The 17187-nt window shown below is 54.7% G+C and overlaps 1 protein-coding gene across 3 annotated transcripts in view; it reads left to right on the top strand.

Moving 5' to 3' along the window:
• Positions 1–15491, top strand: part of SCARB1 (scavenger receptor class B member 1) — a 74603-nt gene extending 59112 nt beyond the window's left edge. Inside the window, exons 9-13 of one of the 3 annotated variants that reach the window (XM_004709618.2) lie at positions 3031–3104; positions 6006–6057; positions 6867–7013; positions 9944–10072; positions 14603–14690. In XM_004709618.2, the coding sequence (XP_004709675.1) occupies positions 3031–3104; positions 6006–6057; positions 6867–7013; positions 9944–10072 (402 nt within the window). In that variant the 3' untranslated portion in view covers positions 14603–14690. Of the gene's footprint in view, positions 1–3030; positions 3105–6005; positions 6058–6866; positions 7014–9943; positions 10084–14602 lie in introns of all 3 variants that reach the window. The other 2 variants (XM_045296740.1, XM_045296741.1) reach the window with 2 other exon arrangements.
• Positions 15492–17187: the final 1696 nt, after the last annotated feature.

Below are 17187 nucleotides of genomic sequence, written 5' to 3'. Positions count from 1 at the left end.
TTGTCTACAGATGGGCTTTGGGTCTCCACTCTGCCTTCCCTCTCATTCACAATGATATGATTTTTTGTTCTGGGTCTTTGATGCCTGATACCTGATCCCATTGACACCTCATGATCACACAGGCTGGTGTGCTTCTTCCATGTGGACTTTATTGCTTCTCACCTAGATGGCCACTTATTTAAGGCCCCAGACTCTATATCTTTTGATAGCCGGGCACCATCAGCTTTCTTCACCACATTTACTTATGCACCCGTTTTGTCTTCAGCGATCATGTCGGGAAGGAGAGCCTCATGGAATGCCAGGTTGTTAGAACAAAGTGTTCTTGCATTGAGGGAGTACTTGAGTAGAGGCCCAATGTCCTTCTGCCACCTTAATACTTAACATGTAAATATATGTACATAGATCTATTTCCCTCATTATATATATCTTTACATATGTACATGCCTGTATTTAGACCTCTATAAATGCCTCCACTGTTTCTCTATTTCCTTTTACTTTCCTCTTGTCTTACTATTATGTTCAGCCTTCATTTGGGTTTCAGTAATTCCTCTTGGTTACATTGCCCTTGATCAAGGCATCCTATGCCCTACCAGGCATCCTACGCCCTCCTCGCCACCAATTTTAGATCGTTTGTTGTTCCCTTGTCCCTGGGTTTGTTAACACCCACTCCCATGTTCCCCCAGAACTGTCGATCCCGTTGTTTTCTCTGGACTGTTTATCCCGCCCATCTTATCTAGATAGACATGCAGAGACAATAATAAGCGCAGAAACAAGACAGAGCAAAAGAAAACAAAACTACAACAGCAACGACCCCCCAAAAAGAGAGAAACCTATAAATAGTTCCAGGTCTGTTTATTAACCATTAGGAGTGTTTTCCAGTCGAGTCTGATGGGGTGCCACGCCCTGGCCCGAAAGTCTATATTTGGTATTCCCCGGTACATCATTGCTTTGCTCCCCTTGCTGCTCTATTGCACCCCCTTACTGTTTCGCCCCAGTGTGCCCCTACCAATCCTCGCACCAGTTACTATCTCTATGCATCCACTCCTTCTGTGCTTCATAAACTGGTAAACCCAAGAGAAACAATAAAGAACGAAAAAGAAATGAAGTGGTAAGGATCAAGCAATGGTAATATGAAGATAAAAACACCACAATGCTCAGGAAAGAAAAGACCTCGGTCAATATTTTAAAAGCCAGGAACAAGCAAGAGATCCTTGCATGTAGAACACATTGAGGTTGGGTCTAGCAGGCAGTCAACTGGCCAAGTATAAAGTTTTATCCAGCCTAATCAGGATTACAATGATAAACAAGACACCTCCCCCCCCAAAAAAGGATTTTTTTTCAAAGTTCGGCATTTAAATTTTTTTACGGAACAACCATATCACCTTCAAAGTACTCTCCATGACACTTAGTACATTTGTCAAATCTGTGATTCCATTCTTGGAAACATTTTTCAAACTCATCTGTTTGGATGGCTCCCTCGTTTTTTTTCTTCGCCTCTTCTACATCATCAAATCACTGTCCTTTCATGTCCCTCTGCATTTGAGGAAACAAAAAAGCCACACAGAGCGAGGTCAGGTGAGTCAGGTGCCTGGGGCAAGAGAGGCATGCATTTTTTTTTAACCAAAAACCGGTGCACTGAGATGTCTGCATGAGCAGGTGCATTGTCGTGGTGGCAAAACCAGCCCCCTGTCTGTCACGAATCAGGCCTTTTCTGTCGCACACTGTTACACAGTCTTTTCAGAACCTCTAAATAGAAAGCTTGATTAACGGCCTGACCTGGGGGAACAAACTCCAAATGCATCATGAGTGGACATTTTCTTCTGATCAAGTTGATGGACGTCCAGATTAAAGTTTGTCATCAATCGACATTTTTTTGAAACAAGAAAACCACTCGTCCACTTGAGTTTTTCCCATAGTGCTGCCCTTGTAAGCTGTGTTCAACCTCACACAGCTTCTGCGGCATTTTTTCCCAGCAGGAAACAAAATTTCACAGCCACACACTGGTCTCTTAATTTGGCCTTCACAAAAAAAAAAACAGAGGTTTGAGTGAAACAGCTTTGATAAAAACATTCACTGTGACCGGAGAGAACCTTACCAGGCGACACCACTGGGTGCACTAACTCAGGTGAGTTGCTGGATGCTCGCCTAGTGAGACAAAATGTGCACGAAAAGATCCACTCCGCCCAGCACAATTCCGATTTTGAGGGGGTACCCCCTCGTATCCGACTACACACTCTACAGATGGGGCTTGGGGCTCCCACTGCCCTCCGCAGCCTTCCACAAATCGGGTGTGCACGATTTAAACTCTGACACTTTTCCGTTCATCATATTTGACTTTTGCACTTGCCATTGTTGGGTCACACAAACTGATGTGATTCTTCCATGCGGACTTAGTTGACTCCTCCCTTGGACGTGGCTGCTTGTTTGAATACAAGCCTTCAAGACCCCAGACACTATTCCGTCCCAGTCTTTTTTAGCACTGACCAGACCCCTTGTCCTGACTGCGCCCACCACCATCTTCTGCCCTTTGAGTCTCTAAGTTTCTGCCTCTCTCTCTTTGTTGGCTTCTGGAGGCCCGCCCACCTCTGGAACATACTCCCCTCCTGCGATGCCTGGAGACAGAGTTCAGTGCCCCTGTCTCCTCTGATCCCAAAAGGCTGAAGGTCAGCCGAAGCCCCAGGAGGTAGGGACATCTGTTCTGCCACCAGCAGGCTCCTGTCCAGGCCAGCAGACAGAGGAAGCGGCCTCCTGGGTTTCTCTTGGGGATGTGGGCACTGTGGCAGCCGTGGGTTGCCTGGTGGGCATTAGTCCTGAGCACAGACGGATGCCTGCCATGAGCACTATTTTCCGCTCCTTAAGCTGGGGGAGACGACAGCAGAGGCAGTGAGTACCAGTGCGCGTCGTCCTCCGTGCAGTGTCCAGCATCAACCACGCCGTGGGCGCGCACAGGCTCTGGCACAGGGTGCCAGCCTTGCCTTGAAGGGGGGTAGGAATCTGACGGCAGTCCCCTCCTTGCATGTGCTGCCACAGGTGACTGGGATCCCCATGAACTGCTCTGTGAAGCTGCAGCTGAGCCTCTTCATGAAGGCAGTCAAGGGCATCGGGTGAGTGGCACCTGGGCGCTGGGCCGGGTGCTCGTTGGAGTTCAGGGATGTGGGGCTTCGCATGGTCAAGACCCTACCCCAACCCCAGGACTGAGGGCAGGGCAGAGGGAGATGGGCCAGAGAACGTGGACCCAGCCCAGCTTCCCCACTGGGAGTCTTAGCTCGGAGCCCTTCCCTAGAACCCCCTCTTCTGTCCTGACATTTTTTTCTCCCCAAAATGAGCTGACATCTTCACCTCAAGCTATCCCCCGGCCCAAGAGAGTGGCAAAAATGAAAGCCTAGCAAAAGCAAGTATTTGAATGTGGAAGCTTACCAAACAGCGTGCCAAAGCCTGACTTCACTGGGCAAGAGGGATTCTTAAAGTTTTGATTCAAACCTGTTTTTTAAAAGCCCACCTTCATTGAGAGAGAAGTGGTATACCATAAAATTTAGTGTCATCTAGTACACGGTGACCAGGTGGTGCCACCACCATCACTATCTGGTCCCCCAACAGTTTCATCGCCCCCAACCGAATCCCTGTGCCAAGCATCAGTCACCCCTGTTGTGCTCTCGAGCACAAGTGACAGAAATGCCACACCTGGGCAGCGTTCACTAACAGAAGTTTGTTCTTTCATAGATCAGGGGGCTGGAAGTCCAAATTCGGGGTGCCAGTTTTACGGCAGGGCTTTCTCTCTCTTTGTCAGCTCTGGGGGACGGTCTTTGTCACCGGCAGGCCTGGCATTCCCTGGAGATCTCCATGTGTCTTGGCATTAATCTTCCCCTGGGTCTAGGAGGTTCTCAGCACAGAGACGCCAGCTTCAAAGGACTCCTCCACTCTCAGCTCTCCTTTCTTGGTAGTAGTTAGGCCTCTCCACCTCTGCTCCGTGGCTCAATCTCTTTCCTATCTCAAAAGAGATTGACTCAGGGTACAACCCCATCCTGTGGATGGCATCCTGCCTCCTGTCATAACTGCCTGTAATCCTGCCTCACTCCCATCATAAGGGAGAGGATTTATAACAGGTAGGACGATCAATTCAGATCACACAAGTAGAAGAAGATAATTACATCAGATCCCCAAAGAGGATAATTACCGAATACTGAGCACCATGACCTAGTTAAGTGGACCCATATTTTGTCGGGACACCACTCAATCCACAGTACTCTCCACCCCTCAGTTCCTGGCAACCATCGGTCTCCTTCCAGTCTCCGTGGAATTGCTTGCTCTGGGCATTTCCTGTTAAGTAGACTCATCCAGCATATGTCCTTATAGGATTAGCTCCCCAGGTGGATCCACGCTGTAGCAGGTGATCAGAACTTGGCTGAATTCCATCCATTATCCATTATCTTGATGGACCATGTTCTGTCTATCCAGTCACCAGGTGACAGACACTTGTGTTGTCCCCACCATCGGGCTAGTGTGAATGGTGCTTCCAGGAACATTCCCCCAGGTGTTTTTGTTGGAATACCTGTTTCCATTTCTCCGGGGCATGTGCTTAGGAGTGGAATTGCTGGTCGTGTGGTCACTCCATGTCTAACTTTCCAAGAACTTCCAGGCTTTGTCCCAGCTCCCATTCCCGCCCACCCACACGGCACTCGGGTTCTGAACGCCTCACCCCTTCTCCGGGGACCTGTCACGACATCACATTTGGACAGGCTTATGCTGGAGGCACCCTGGTTTGTTCTATCAGCAACTGTACTTGTTAGGGCTCCTGGCAGCCCCATGTGCATCCGATGGAAACAAGGCCCGGTGCTGCACATTCTCCACAGCCCGTGGCTACAGTTGAGCCCATGGTTGTGCCTGCTGTGCCAATCCATCTTGTTGAGGGTCTTCTTTTTTTGTCACCAACCCCCTATTTCACCAAGCCTGATGTCCTGCTCCTCGCACTTGTCCCTCCAAAGTACGTGAGACACCGCCCCCCCTCCCCCCGCCACCGGCCCATCTTGCCATCCTTGCTCCTAAGGAGCATTTTCACTACTTATCTACCAGGACAGCTTGTTAGTTAGTCTGGCTGCCCGTGTACTTGTTGGCATGTCTGAGATCATTCCACGAAAAAACAACACACACCTTCCCCTGGGACGCTGCTTGGGTTGCAGGAATGTGCGTGTTTACCCAGCTTTGTAGACAGGCCGCCCCTTGGCTGGCGAGGATCCCGCTTTGCCAAGCTCCGTTCTCTCTCTCCCACTCGGTGCCTTTTGTTCTGTGTGTGAGGCTGCTATGGGAAGCACTCCAGGCTTCCCAGGGCCGTGAAACACCATGACTCGGGGCTGGGGGGCTTGCAGCCCAGGCTCTGACTCAGGCGCTTCACTCAGCGCTCAGTCTGCCAACTTGGATGCCACTGGAGCCAGGCAGGTAACCTAGGAAAGGAAGGCAGGTGGGCTGCGGGTGGGGGGAGGATGAGGCAAAGATGTGGTTTGCCCACCTTGCTCACACAGCCTTCCCAAGCTCCTGCTCCTCGCTCAAGGGGGCTAGGGGTGGTGTGAGGCTGGCTGGCACAGACCCCGCAGAGAACTTTAGGCGGAAGAAGGATGGAGGTAGGTGGGCAGTCTCTGCTGCCAAGGTGTGTGTCTGCCCAGGTGTCTGCTACCAACACTGCAGCCGTGTGTGGTTCCTGTACCCTCACCCATCGGATCCCCACATGGAACCCTCTGTCAGGGAGGAGCCCATTCTGACCCACAGCCACGCTGCAGGACAGAGCACACCGGCTCCACGGGGTTTCCGAGACCCTGAGCCCAAGGCCACCTCGCCTTTCCCTCGCAGGCCTTGACATTGGCAGCCCAGAGGTCAGCCAGCTTGGCCGCCAGGGCTGCTCTCCCCCATCAAACAGTCGCAGTGCCCGATCCCTCCTGATCCCAGAGGGGACCCCACCATGCCCACAGCTATGTAACGCCTAACGCGGTGTGTGTGGTCTCTCTCATTTCCAGACAAACGGGGAACATCAATCCCGTGGTCATGCCCCTGGTGTGGTTTGAAGAGGTAAGGCAGGCCCCGGTCCCTCCTCTGGGTACCTCCTGGCCGGTGGGATACCTGAGGAGGAGGCAGTGGGCTGTGAGGCCCCGGCACTTTGTCATTTGACCCCCTTAGTTGGAAGGATTACTGGGTTTGGGACAGACGAACCGGGGAAGCCGCTGGTCTAGGGTACAGAAGGTCATTAGGTCGGTGAAGGTGAGGGGGAGGAGCAGGCTTTCAAAGTGTCAGCTTTTCACTTGAACTTCTCCTATACAGGGACCCTATATGTCGGGGTAGAACTGCCCCCGTGGGTGTCCGAGATGATAATTCTGTACAGGAGTGGAGAGCCTCCTCTTCCTCCCTCAGAGCGGCAGGCGGTTTCGAACTGCTCGGTTTGTGGTTAGCAGCCTAACAAACAGCCGCTCCACCACTGCAGTCTGGGCGAGCCAAAGGGCAGCCGCCCCAAATCCCCTTCATGCTAGCCTGACCTGCTGCTGTGGGCTGATGACAAGGAGGTCCAGACCCTGCCCCGGCCCGCCCCCCAGCGTACGCTCAGACACCCCCATCCCCACCCCCGCCTCCATCCGCATTCAGCGGGAGGGATTGATGGACCAGGTGTGGAAGGCCTAGCATCACTGCCTGTATCCCGTTGGCCAGAGCTACAGACCAGTGGTCCTGCCCAACTGCAAGGGATTGTGGGGAATGTAGTCTTCGCGTTGCCCCAGGGAGAGGCGCGGCGGTCTCCATCACCGGCAGCTGCCGGTGCAGTTGAGATGGGGCCCGTGTGAGGGCGGGGCCCCATCCCCACCGGTCGGTCTTCCCGCCTCCCCCTCCAGCGTGGCGCAATGGAGGGCGAGCCCCTGCACACCTTCTACATGCAGCTGGTGCTGCTGCCCATGGTGCTGCACTACGGCCAGTACGTGCTCCTGGCGCTGGGCTGCGCCCTGCTGCTCGTCCCCGTGCTCTACCAGCTCCGGAGCCAGGTAGGTGGGCCTTCGATGGCTGACCGGGAGAGGGGGAGGGGGGGGGCGTAGATCCGCTTTCCGGGCTGCCACGCCTTCTCTGTAGCGCCCCTTTGGGGAGTCTCCTCTGGCTTCCTGCTCAACCTTTTCTCTGCCTGCCCTGGGCTGGCCTTGGAGACTGAGGGCTGGCACTGGTCTGTGTGCCTATGGAGAGCCAGTACCTGCTGGGGGTAGGGGTGGGGAAGGGCAGGCTAGTGGGGAGACCGATGAGCAGAGAGCAAGTAGCAAGGAAGCATCATTGCATATACAGCACAGGTTCTAGGCCAGGATGGGCCAGAGCGAGCGTTGCCCATAGACGCACGGTGCTCAGCCCGAGCCAAACGCTCGGTTGTCAGTTTTGAGAGATGCGTGACGTTAATTGTAATCACATAGCTCATTTTACCCAAATGGATCCCAGATATTACCCATTCATTCATTGCAGGGCGGATGGATATTTAAAAAATAACAATAACTGCAAATGTGCGTAAAGTATTTTTGCAAGTTTGGGTAGGACGGTTTTGAAGTCTGGTTTGTGTTTTACCTTTGCTGCTTGTCTTGATCCGGACTAGCCCGGTCCCAAGGTCTCAATAGCCAGCTGGGGCTGTAGCAAGCTCACCGGGCAGCACAGTGCCCACAGAGAAGTGGGCGCAGGCGGGCGTGTTGGGAGGTTTAAGCTCAGAGAGGAGAAGCCATGGAAAGAGTGATGCGGCCGTAGGTATGGCCAGTGCAAAGGCCCTGAGGTGGTGCTGCTGTTACTGCACCCTGGAAGATGAGAGAGGGCTAGGGCAGTGGTTCTCAACCTTCCTCATGCTGCGACCCTTTCATACAGTTCCTCGTGTGGTGGTGACCCCCCAACCATAACATTATTTTCATTGCTACTTCATCACTGTCATTTTGTTACTGTGGTGAATCGGGCGACCCCTATGAAAGGGTTGGTTGTTAGACAACCCCCCCCCCCAAGGGGTCGCGACCCACAGGTTGAGAACTGCTGAGCTGGGGTTGGTGTCTTGGAGGAGGATGGGCAGGGCCTGCCAGGTCCTGTACTCCAGGGTTTGGAGCTTGGAACAGATTTCAGGAGAGACCCAAATGTTTCTGCAGAGTAGTGGCTGTATGGAGAACCATCCAGGACTGGGCAGGGTGGAGCCGGGAGACCTAGGCAACAGAGGAGTCCGGGGCCGGGGGCAACTTATTCTGGGAGGGGTGAAGCTGGAGAAGAGTGCTGATGACCAAGTCTGTGGGGAGGAACCACCCTCCAGAGCCGGAAGGAGATGGGGAGCTGGCCAGTTCCCCTTCTTGATTTAGGGCCCTCCAGTCTCGGGGAAAATGCTCCCCTGGCGGGAAATTTTTATTTTGGTGAGGCACTGTGCAAAATGTAGGCGCACTAGAAGTGACCAGGACACGAGGTCCAGACACCAGTGGACACACACAGACTTTTAAGCAGACGGATGCAGTCTCAGGATGGTAAGGGCTGTGATCAGGGGGCCACAGTGCTAGGGATGCAGTGGCCAATGTCAAATGCCAGGACCAGAAAGCCACTGCAGCCTCCCACCCCCCGCCCTGGGCACCCGGAACAGCAGCAAGGCCTTCCAAGGGTGGCCTCAGCACTGGGCAGCTCCCCGCTTGTCTTTGAACCATCTTCAAGCCTTTTCTGCTCTTCTCTGTCCCCCTTTCTGGAGGGAGCTTGCGCACTGGCTGGCCTGCTGGCTGGGCTGGCTTACTTGCTGAGGTACGGTAATCACAAACCTTTCTAGGCTCTTAACTCAAACCTGACTTCCCTGCCCAACCCACTATCACCTGGGGAAGACGTTTCCAGGAGATGAGGCTACCAGGGCCCAGCCAACCCTGGCTCTGGTCACATCACTGCCTCTAGATTTGAGCCCGATGCTGGTCAGTCCATCTGCCCGACTGGGCATTCCCGTGTGGAGCACCAACCCCCTCGCTCCCCAAGATGGAGCAGGGTGGGGCTGGTGAACTTGGGGAAATTCCCTTTGAATTAGATAGGAGGGCAGCAGGGGCTGGGCCAGAGTAGAGGAGGCAGGACAGCCTGGTCCTCTGTCCTTTTCTCCCCTCAGTCCCCCATTCTTCCATCAACTGAGGGAGAGAACCATGCAGGGAGGAGCGGGGAGGCTGGGAGAATCAGGCTAAAAACCCTGGCTAGCCACAGGAGGCTAGCCCTCCTCCCTTCAGTAAGAACCCACCCCTTCCTGCAGCCAAAGGATGGAAATATACCCCCAGTAGCCATGAGGTTACTCTGAGTAGATCCAACTAGCTACAGGGTTGCTGAAGGTCAGAAGTAACTCATTGGCAGTAGGCGAGGCTTAGCTTCTTTATCCTGATTTAAAACAAACAAACAACAAACCCACACATGTATAAACCCTCCCATCAGGTCATTTTAAATTCTCCTCTGGTCGAGTAAGTTTTCCCTGGTGGCGTCGTGGGTGATAGGTCGGGCAGTTGGAAGCCGCACCTCCAGAGAGGGTTTCCCACTCTTGACAGCCGTAGGAAACCCACAGGGCAGTTTGAATTCTGTCTTAGGGGTGCTAGGAGTTAGAACTGACTCAATCAGAGAGATTTTGAGTCTAGTGAAGTCATTCTTTAAAACAACCAAAAAAATCACACCGATTCCATCCACGCTGTCTCTGTTTTGGGTTCATCTCAAACAGCCAGCCCCCTGGGTCCCAGCTGGCCACCTCCCTGGCCTGCCCCACTGCTCACGTTCACAGGTGCCCAGGCCCGAACTCCCAGCTCCTAACTCTCAGCCAGCCTCCACCCATTTCCGGTCAGTTGTTGGGCTCCTGAAAATCTGCCCGCTGCCCACCTCCCCCCTCTGCCCTTTGAAAACTGAAGAACGCCAGGAAAGCTGCCCGGCGTGGCTTCAATGTCGACTGTAAATTAGCTTGGTTATCTTCTAGGAGAAGTGCTATTTATTTTGGAGTACTAGTAAAAAGGGCTCAAAGGAGCAGGAGGCCACTCAGGCCTACTCGGAGTCCCTGATGACCGCACCTCCCAAGGGGACAGTCCTGCAAGAAGCCAGGCTGTAGGTGGGTACCAGGTAACGGCGTGCCCCCTCCCCTGACTCCCTGCCACACCCGGGGCCCCACACAGTCTCTGCTGTGCCTGCAGCGGCCCCAGCCGAAGATCACAGTGATAATTCTTTTTCTCCCCGAGAAACCACCCTTTACAGACCTGGTGGGAGATGGAACGGGGACCCTTGTTCTGTAGGCCAAGGTTGTATTAGAAAGGTTCCCTGGTGGCACCGTGGGTTAAGGCATTGGGCTGCTCACGGCAAGGTTAAAGGTTCGAACCGACCGGCTGCTCTGAGGGAGCCTGTCTGTTCCCCTAAAGATTTACAGTCTTGGAAACTCTGTACAGGGTCCGTGGGAGTCAAAGTCGACTTCATGGCCGTGGGGTCTACTTAGTTCCAAAACGGTCTCTAGTAGAACTCTTAAGTAGCCATGAAGACCTTCCATTCTACCCACCAAACAAACCTACTGCCTACCATCAAGGGGTTCCCACTCAGAGGGCACCTAGAGGACCAAGTGGGTAGGACTGCCCTGGGGGGGTTTCAAGGCTGCGGCCTTTGGGAAGCAGATCACCGGGCCTCGGAAAGATGAGGCTTTCCGCCCCCATCAAGACTGACGTCTCAGGAGGCCTAAGGAGCAGCTCTACTCTGCCCTTTGGGGTCGCTGTGAGTCGGAATCCACTCCAAGGCGGTGGGTTTGAGACTCGCTGTTGCCATTGGAAAGGCGAAGGGGCCCTGGTGGTGTTGGGGTCAGCTCTTGTCTGGGTCGGCATCGACTCCATCGCAGCGGGTACTGGCGAGGCAGGGTTGGAGAGGTAGACCAGGTGCTTCCCAAACCGCTGGTACACTTGACGTCTAGGGAAGTGTGCTAAGAAGGCAGAGCTCTAGGGAGACCTCTAGAAGTCCCGGAATAGAATTATGGGACGGGGGTAGCCAGGAATCTCTCTTTTAATGGGCCCTCCCTTCAGGTCTCTTAATGTGGACGACGGCTTAATAGGGACCCCCTTTTGAGAGTCAGTGGTCCCAATCTAGGAGATGCTTGACAAAGGAGTTTAGACATGAAGTGAGCACCTGAGATTTGGCCTGAGGGTAAGGTGGTCAGATTTGGGGGTGGGGCAGGGGAACCAGAAAAAAGAAAGAAAAAAAAACAACCAAAAAGCCCACTGACATTAGAATTTTTAGTAAAAAAAATTTTTTTGATTCACTTTTGGTGGCAATATATACAACCAGACACATCGGTCTACAATTTTCCATAAACCATTCATTGACCTTGGTCACGTACGTCACCTGCTGTCACCTTCATCCCTGTCTCCACCCACCCTGTTCTGTCGCCATTCCCGGAGCCTCCCTCCACCCCTTAACACTGTCAAAGTGCTGGAGATGCCAGGGTGGATGCACTTGGGCAAGTCTTTGTAGGAGGCAGATGCTCGCCTTGTGAGTTGAGCTGCAGTATTGTTTGGTGCAACGACGACTGTGGGAGAGTGTTGGCTCTCGGTGTGAAGACTGTGTGTGGGCCCTCCTTCAGGGATCTCCTACGTCTTGCTTCCACCCGAGTTGGGAGTTCTGTTCCCCGATCTTCCTCCTTTTGACCAGAATGCATGTGCTGGGTTCTTGGCCGGATTGCCCAGGGATGGTAGCCGGGCACCGTCCATTGCTTCCAATCTCATGGCAGAGAGGTCGTAGTTCACGGGGACAATGTAGACCTGCAGTCCATTTTCCGATACCTGGGACTCCTTCCTGTGCTGCTCCAGGAAAATGCAGGCCACTGGTCGGGTCTTGGTGACTGCTCTTACGACCCCGAGCACTACGCGTCTCACCAGGAGCTAGAACAGTGGAGTCGAAGTGTCATCGACAGAGACACTCAGCAAGAGGGACAGACACAGAGGCTGCCTCCAGGGGCTCAAACAGCCATGACCGTGAGGCAGGCACGGGCCTAGGTGCTGCATTCTCTTGGACGCCAGCCTGCTGTGAGTTGGGACTGTGGCACTAACCCCACAGCCCCCCACAACAGCAGTGTCAGCAAGGGCAGCCTTTTTATTTTTTTTGAGGGGGGGGTTCTGCTACAATATATATATATATATATATATACCTACCTATCCCATGCAGATTCGATCCCAAGATCCCATGGGACTTACTGATACCCCCACAGCGATCCCTTGGCTGTCTGCAATGAGAAAGTCACCTGGTTTTACCCGCCAGCCCTTCCTGAGGAGGAAGAGAAAGGGGCCCGGGGGTGCTCTCAGTTCCTCTTCGTGTTTCTTGTGGTCTGAGGTCGTAGAAGTTGCTGCATCTAGGGTGGCATCCTCCCAGGGGAGGTGACAGGTAGAGCCACGGGCCCTACGATTTGGGGCCAGGCTGGGCCTCTGATAATAGCTGCTATTTTGTGGTTTCTGGAAAATGTGCTGCACACACCCACACGCCACCCCACCCCCGTGAGCTTCTGTGGGCGGGCCTGCCTTGGGCGCGAGGCATTTTTCTTGGGAGCCTTTGGAGTGAGGCAACATCCCCTGCTCTTTGGGGCCAGTTGGCTGCTGCCAGCTTGCTTCCACTGCCAGGGTGGGACGGAAATCAAATAGTGGTGGGTGGAGGTGTATTTGCCTGTCTGCGTCCGTAGGGCCTCAGGGGCAGCCACCACCCAGCCAGCCACACTCCGGGGAGACTTGAGGCGGGAGGGGCAGGGCCCCCCTCTATTGCGGCTGGGCACTGATGGGGACCTGGCCCTAACATGAGGCGGGAGGGGGTGTCTCCCTTTCCTTCCTGTCTCCTCAGTAGACCTCCAGTCGCCCCACAAGCTCCCTGCCCCTGCCCTGTCAGAGTGTAGGCATGGGGTGACGCGGGGCACTGGGGGTGGGGGTGGGCCGCCAGAGTGGCTTTTGGCCCAGGCAGAAGTGGTGGTTGTGATGTGCCTTGCCCCCTCTCTCCAGCCCCTTCCCCGCAACCTCCCAAAGCCACCAGATAGTTTTAAGTTGGGAGGGAAGGTTTGACTTTGCCCCCACCCCCATGCCCAGCCACAGCCATCTGTGTTTGGGGAAGGCAGTGCCCTGGGGACCAGGACCCCACCAGAACTCTCCCCTCCCCCCAGGGCAGCAGTCTCAGACTTGGTCCCTGGTGGAGCCCCACACCTTGCCCTGCACCAGGGGGTGGCCTAGAAGGGGTCAGGACCATAGGGGCTGCACGGGCTGAGGAAAGGCCCCAGATGGACTTCCAAAGAGTGTTGGTAGTCAGAAGGCCAGCCCCTCTGGGCACACTGGCCTGCTCTCTCTCGGGCAGAGGGCGCAGGGAAGAGAAAGGGCTGGTTTTCAGTCCTCCCTTCCTTCTTCCTGGGCCCCCCTAGCCCCCCACCCAGCACACACACACTTGAAAGGGGAGGGGTCGGTGCTTGTCCGGCTCCGTAGAGCTTGTTCCATGGCTTGTGCACAGAGACACCGGAATCTTCCACAGGCCTCTCCCTTGGCTGGGAGATTTCCTCACGGAGACTTGGGCGCTGCCCTGCCTTGGTGCGGCGGGATGTGGGGGAGGCCCAGAGCTGGGGAGGCTTTCGTTCCTGCCGTCTGAGCGAAGCAGGCCCACTGCAGAGCTATCAGCTGCAGCTTCTTTGGGGGGTCCCACCGCAGCCACTGGGGCAAGGGGTCTCTTCCTTTTGGGACAGGGACGTGGACACAGGGCCTCCGGGAGGTTTGTTATCTTTACAGTTTACTTGGCGAACACTGAAAAACGTAGAGTCAGATCCATTAAACCTGCCTCCTCCCGCAAAATCACCGCGTTTTTCCCTCGCCCGCCCACCTACCCACATGCGCACCCTCGTACAGCACCTGTGTGTGCTGATCGAGCAGCATGGCATGCATAGGGAATTAGCACGTGTCTCTGCCGTGTGCAGGAAGCTGTGTGGCGTGTCTGAAAGCCTGGCTAGTTGTTAACGTGTCTGATGAGTCGCACCCTTTCCCTTCTGCCCTTCACCATATCCCCCTGCCCCCCCCCAAGGAGTTGTGTGTGTGTGTGTGTGTGCGTGTGTGCGCGTGCGTGCCTCTTTCCTTCTCGCTCTCTCATCTAGATCTGTATATAGGTGTGCCCATGGACGATAGAGTTGCTATAATTTTGCCTCCGTGAGTCACGCTCTGCAGCCAGCCGTCTACCCCTGTTCAATCTGACGTGCTAGGTGCAACAGCACCCGCGGCTGCTTTTTCAACACGTTCTCCCATCAGCTGGCAATCCCGCTGTCCCCATTTTGCTGTCGGCAGCATAGCCCACAGGCCCCAGACTCCTGTGCTGCCTGTCTCTTGCCTGCATTGGGCAAGTCTGCCGGCCTCAAGTTTCCTCATCTGCAGAAGGAGCCCTTTCCAAATGTGTTTTTGAGGAGTCCGGAGGTCCCCCCCACCCAAGCTTTTCCTGAGCCCTCCTGAGCTTGACAAATGGGTTCTCCTAATGGGGAGGGCAGGGAGAGGTTTCCACTCTGTGGGGGGAGTGCGGAGGCAGCGACTAGGGTGGGCTGGGCATGTGGGTGGGGCCGTGGAGAGTCTGTCCCGAGGTCCAGCACCCCCTCTCTCCACAGGGCCCGGAAGATGCCAAGAGCCAGCCCAGCCTGGTTGCTCAGCCAGACCAGCTCCCCAGCTCCCCACTTCTTCAGGACTCACACAGCGGACAGCCCACTGGCCACAAAGCCTAAGTCACCGGGCCTCCCCCTCTCCTCCTGCCATTTCCACATGCAGGTGGGCACCTGCACATGCACATCAGCATGCGTACACAACGCAACACACCGGTGTGTGCAGACACACTCAGGGATGGAGCCACGGCGGAGGGGACTCGGCCACAGCACTGTCCCCAAATCTTCTCTCAATTGGCCCACAGGCCTCTGTGCCCCTGCTGTGGGCACTGGTCCCCCCTTGGTTGAGCCTTGAGTCCCCATTTCACTGTTGGGTCCTCCCAGTGACTCACACTACCCCTCCCCAGGTGCAAAGGGGCTTCACACCCGGGGGCGGGCAGTGCAGACTTCCTGTGTCAAGGGTGGGCTGGCAGGCGGCCGTGGCTCATCACCCAGGCCGAGACCAGACCCACCTGGGTGAAGCGCCTGCGCCTGGGCCTCAAGAAACCTGAGCTTCGGACGGGATAGCGCTGGAGTTTCCATCTCCCTCCATTGGCTCAGGCACCATTTTTTGGTGTCTGGGGCCTTTTTCCAACAGTTGAAACTGACTTCATCCTGGACACTGAGCCGGCCACACCCAGGCTGCCGTGGCAGCAGGTTGTCCTGAGATGCCTCTCCATGGGGTCCCTTGGCTTTTGGGTGCCAGGGCAGAGGCGGGAAAGAGGTGGGAGACCCCTTTGCCTGGTGCTTTTTATCTCTGGGGCAACCCTCAGTCTCGTTTCTACTGGAAGAAGAAATGAATTTTAATGTCTTTTTAAAATAATTCATGATTGAAGTAATAAATCTTTTAAAAAGCCAACGTTTGATAGCCTTTTGCTGGGCCGGGTAGGTGGTGGTGGGCTTCCCTGGGGAGTTCTGGCTTCCTTTTTTCTTTTTCTGCCGGTAACTCCTATCTAATGACTGTCCAGAGCGTCTCCCACTGGGCAGGCTGCTAGCCTGGCAGGTCTTTTGTTGTAAATCATATACTCTGTGTACACTCAGGCTTTTGTTTCATAAATGCTGGATGGTTGCAGTCCTGGTTTCAAAAGAGGAGGGCCCACGTCCCTGGTGACCACTGCACAGTCTCTGGGCACTGCGCAGTGGTAAGTACCCTTGCCACTTCAACCTTTCTGCATGCATTTGGAGACACAGCTGCATCCGGTACAGGTACACACAGTATTGGCCTGCGCTATTTCTTGTTCCACAATTGGCAGAAGGGAGAAGAGATTTGAGTCAGATGGCCTGGGTTTGCCAAGTTACATGCCTAGCTGAGCTTCCTCTCCCTCACTTCTAAAATCAAGGGCCTGAACCCTTAGAGTGGCCTTGTGGGGAGTCCAGGAGTTTGGGCATGAAACGTGCTCTGGGTGAAGTTGGCAGAATGTCCGGTCCAACCTTTCCATCATCAGTTATTGCTGTGGGTGATTCATCATTCTGCAATGATTGGTTTTATCCCCGGTTGTCTTGGGCATTGTACCCTGTTTATGCACATTGAGTTCCTCCTTTCTTTTGTTCATGGCTGCATTTAGTCCAAGGAATAGGCCTGAGCTGCTTTTTCACACCACCCCCTATTGGTGAACTCCCAAATTGCTTCCAATATTCCCCTCTGGTTGACACGACTTTGGCTGGCATTCCTTCGTCCCTGCCACGTGTGTGCACTGCCCCAGGGACTGGGATATGGTCGTGACCCAACTCTCTGCGCCCAGGCTTCCTCAGGTGAGTTTCTCTAAAGGAGATGACCCCCCACCCAAACCAAACCACTGCTGTCTAGTTGGTTCCCAGGTACAATGGACCCTTAGTTACTCCTGAGTGTTTCCGAGACGGAATCTTTACCGGAGGCGCATTCGCAGGCAGCTGGTGCACTGGCACCACCCACTTTGTGTGGTCAGCAGGTCAATGCTTAACCCATAGGGCATGGAGGAAGGACACTGGGGGATGATCTGCTGTGTGTGTGTGTGTGTGTGTGTTTGGAGGTGTCGTTCACCACTGGCTGCTGACAGTGCCACTTAACCACTGAGCCCAGGCCCCCACAATACTTTGGCCCCCAGAGAAGGTTTTCTTTTCAAATCAGAAGGCGGAATGATGGAACTTTTAGGTTGAAGAAAATGCCCTTGTATATAACAGTATGGTCACCTTAATGCCCATGCGGTTGCGAGAAACGACTGTTAATGTAAAGTTGAACGGAGTAAAGGGTCCCAATGGCTAACGCGGCTCCCCCGCCCCCCGAGAGTCCTTGGGCGGAATCAGTGGGCAGCCTGAGTCGGCTCACCGCCCGGGACACTTATTTCTTGGCCTCTGGGGATCTGATGCAAAATATGCTGCTTTGGGGGGCAGTGCAAGCTGGGACGCTCACGGGAGGCCAAAACACGCCTGCGCCACTCGCCTTCGTGACGTCAGAGGCGCCGTAATGACGCAGGAAATGCCGTGAAGACGCGCGAGGCACCCTGACGACGTAAGAGGAACGTGACGGCCTAAGCGCCGCAGTGAGGACACAGGCACGGGCATGCGGCGTGGCGTGA

Source organism: Echinops telfairi, unplaced genomic scaffold (assembly GCF_000313985.2).
Source record: "Echinops telfairi isolate 266 unplaced genomic scaffold, ASM31398v2 ScPeMD7_7412;HRSCAF=8450, whole genome shotgun sequence".
In the NCBI taxonomy this organism is placed as follows: domain Eukaryota; kingdom Metazoa; phylum Chordata; class Mammalia; order Afrosoricida; family Tenrecidae; genus Echinops; species Echinops telfairi.
This window is presented reverse-complemented; position numbering and strand designations above follow the sequence as displayed.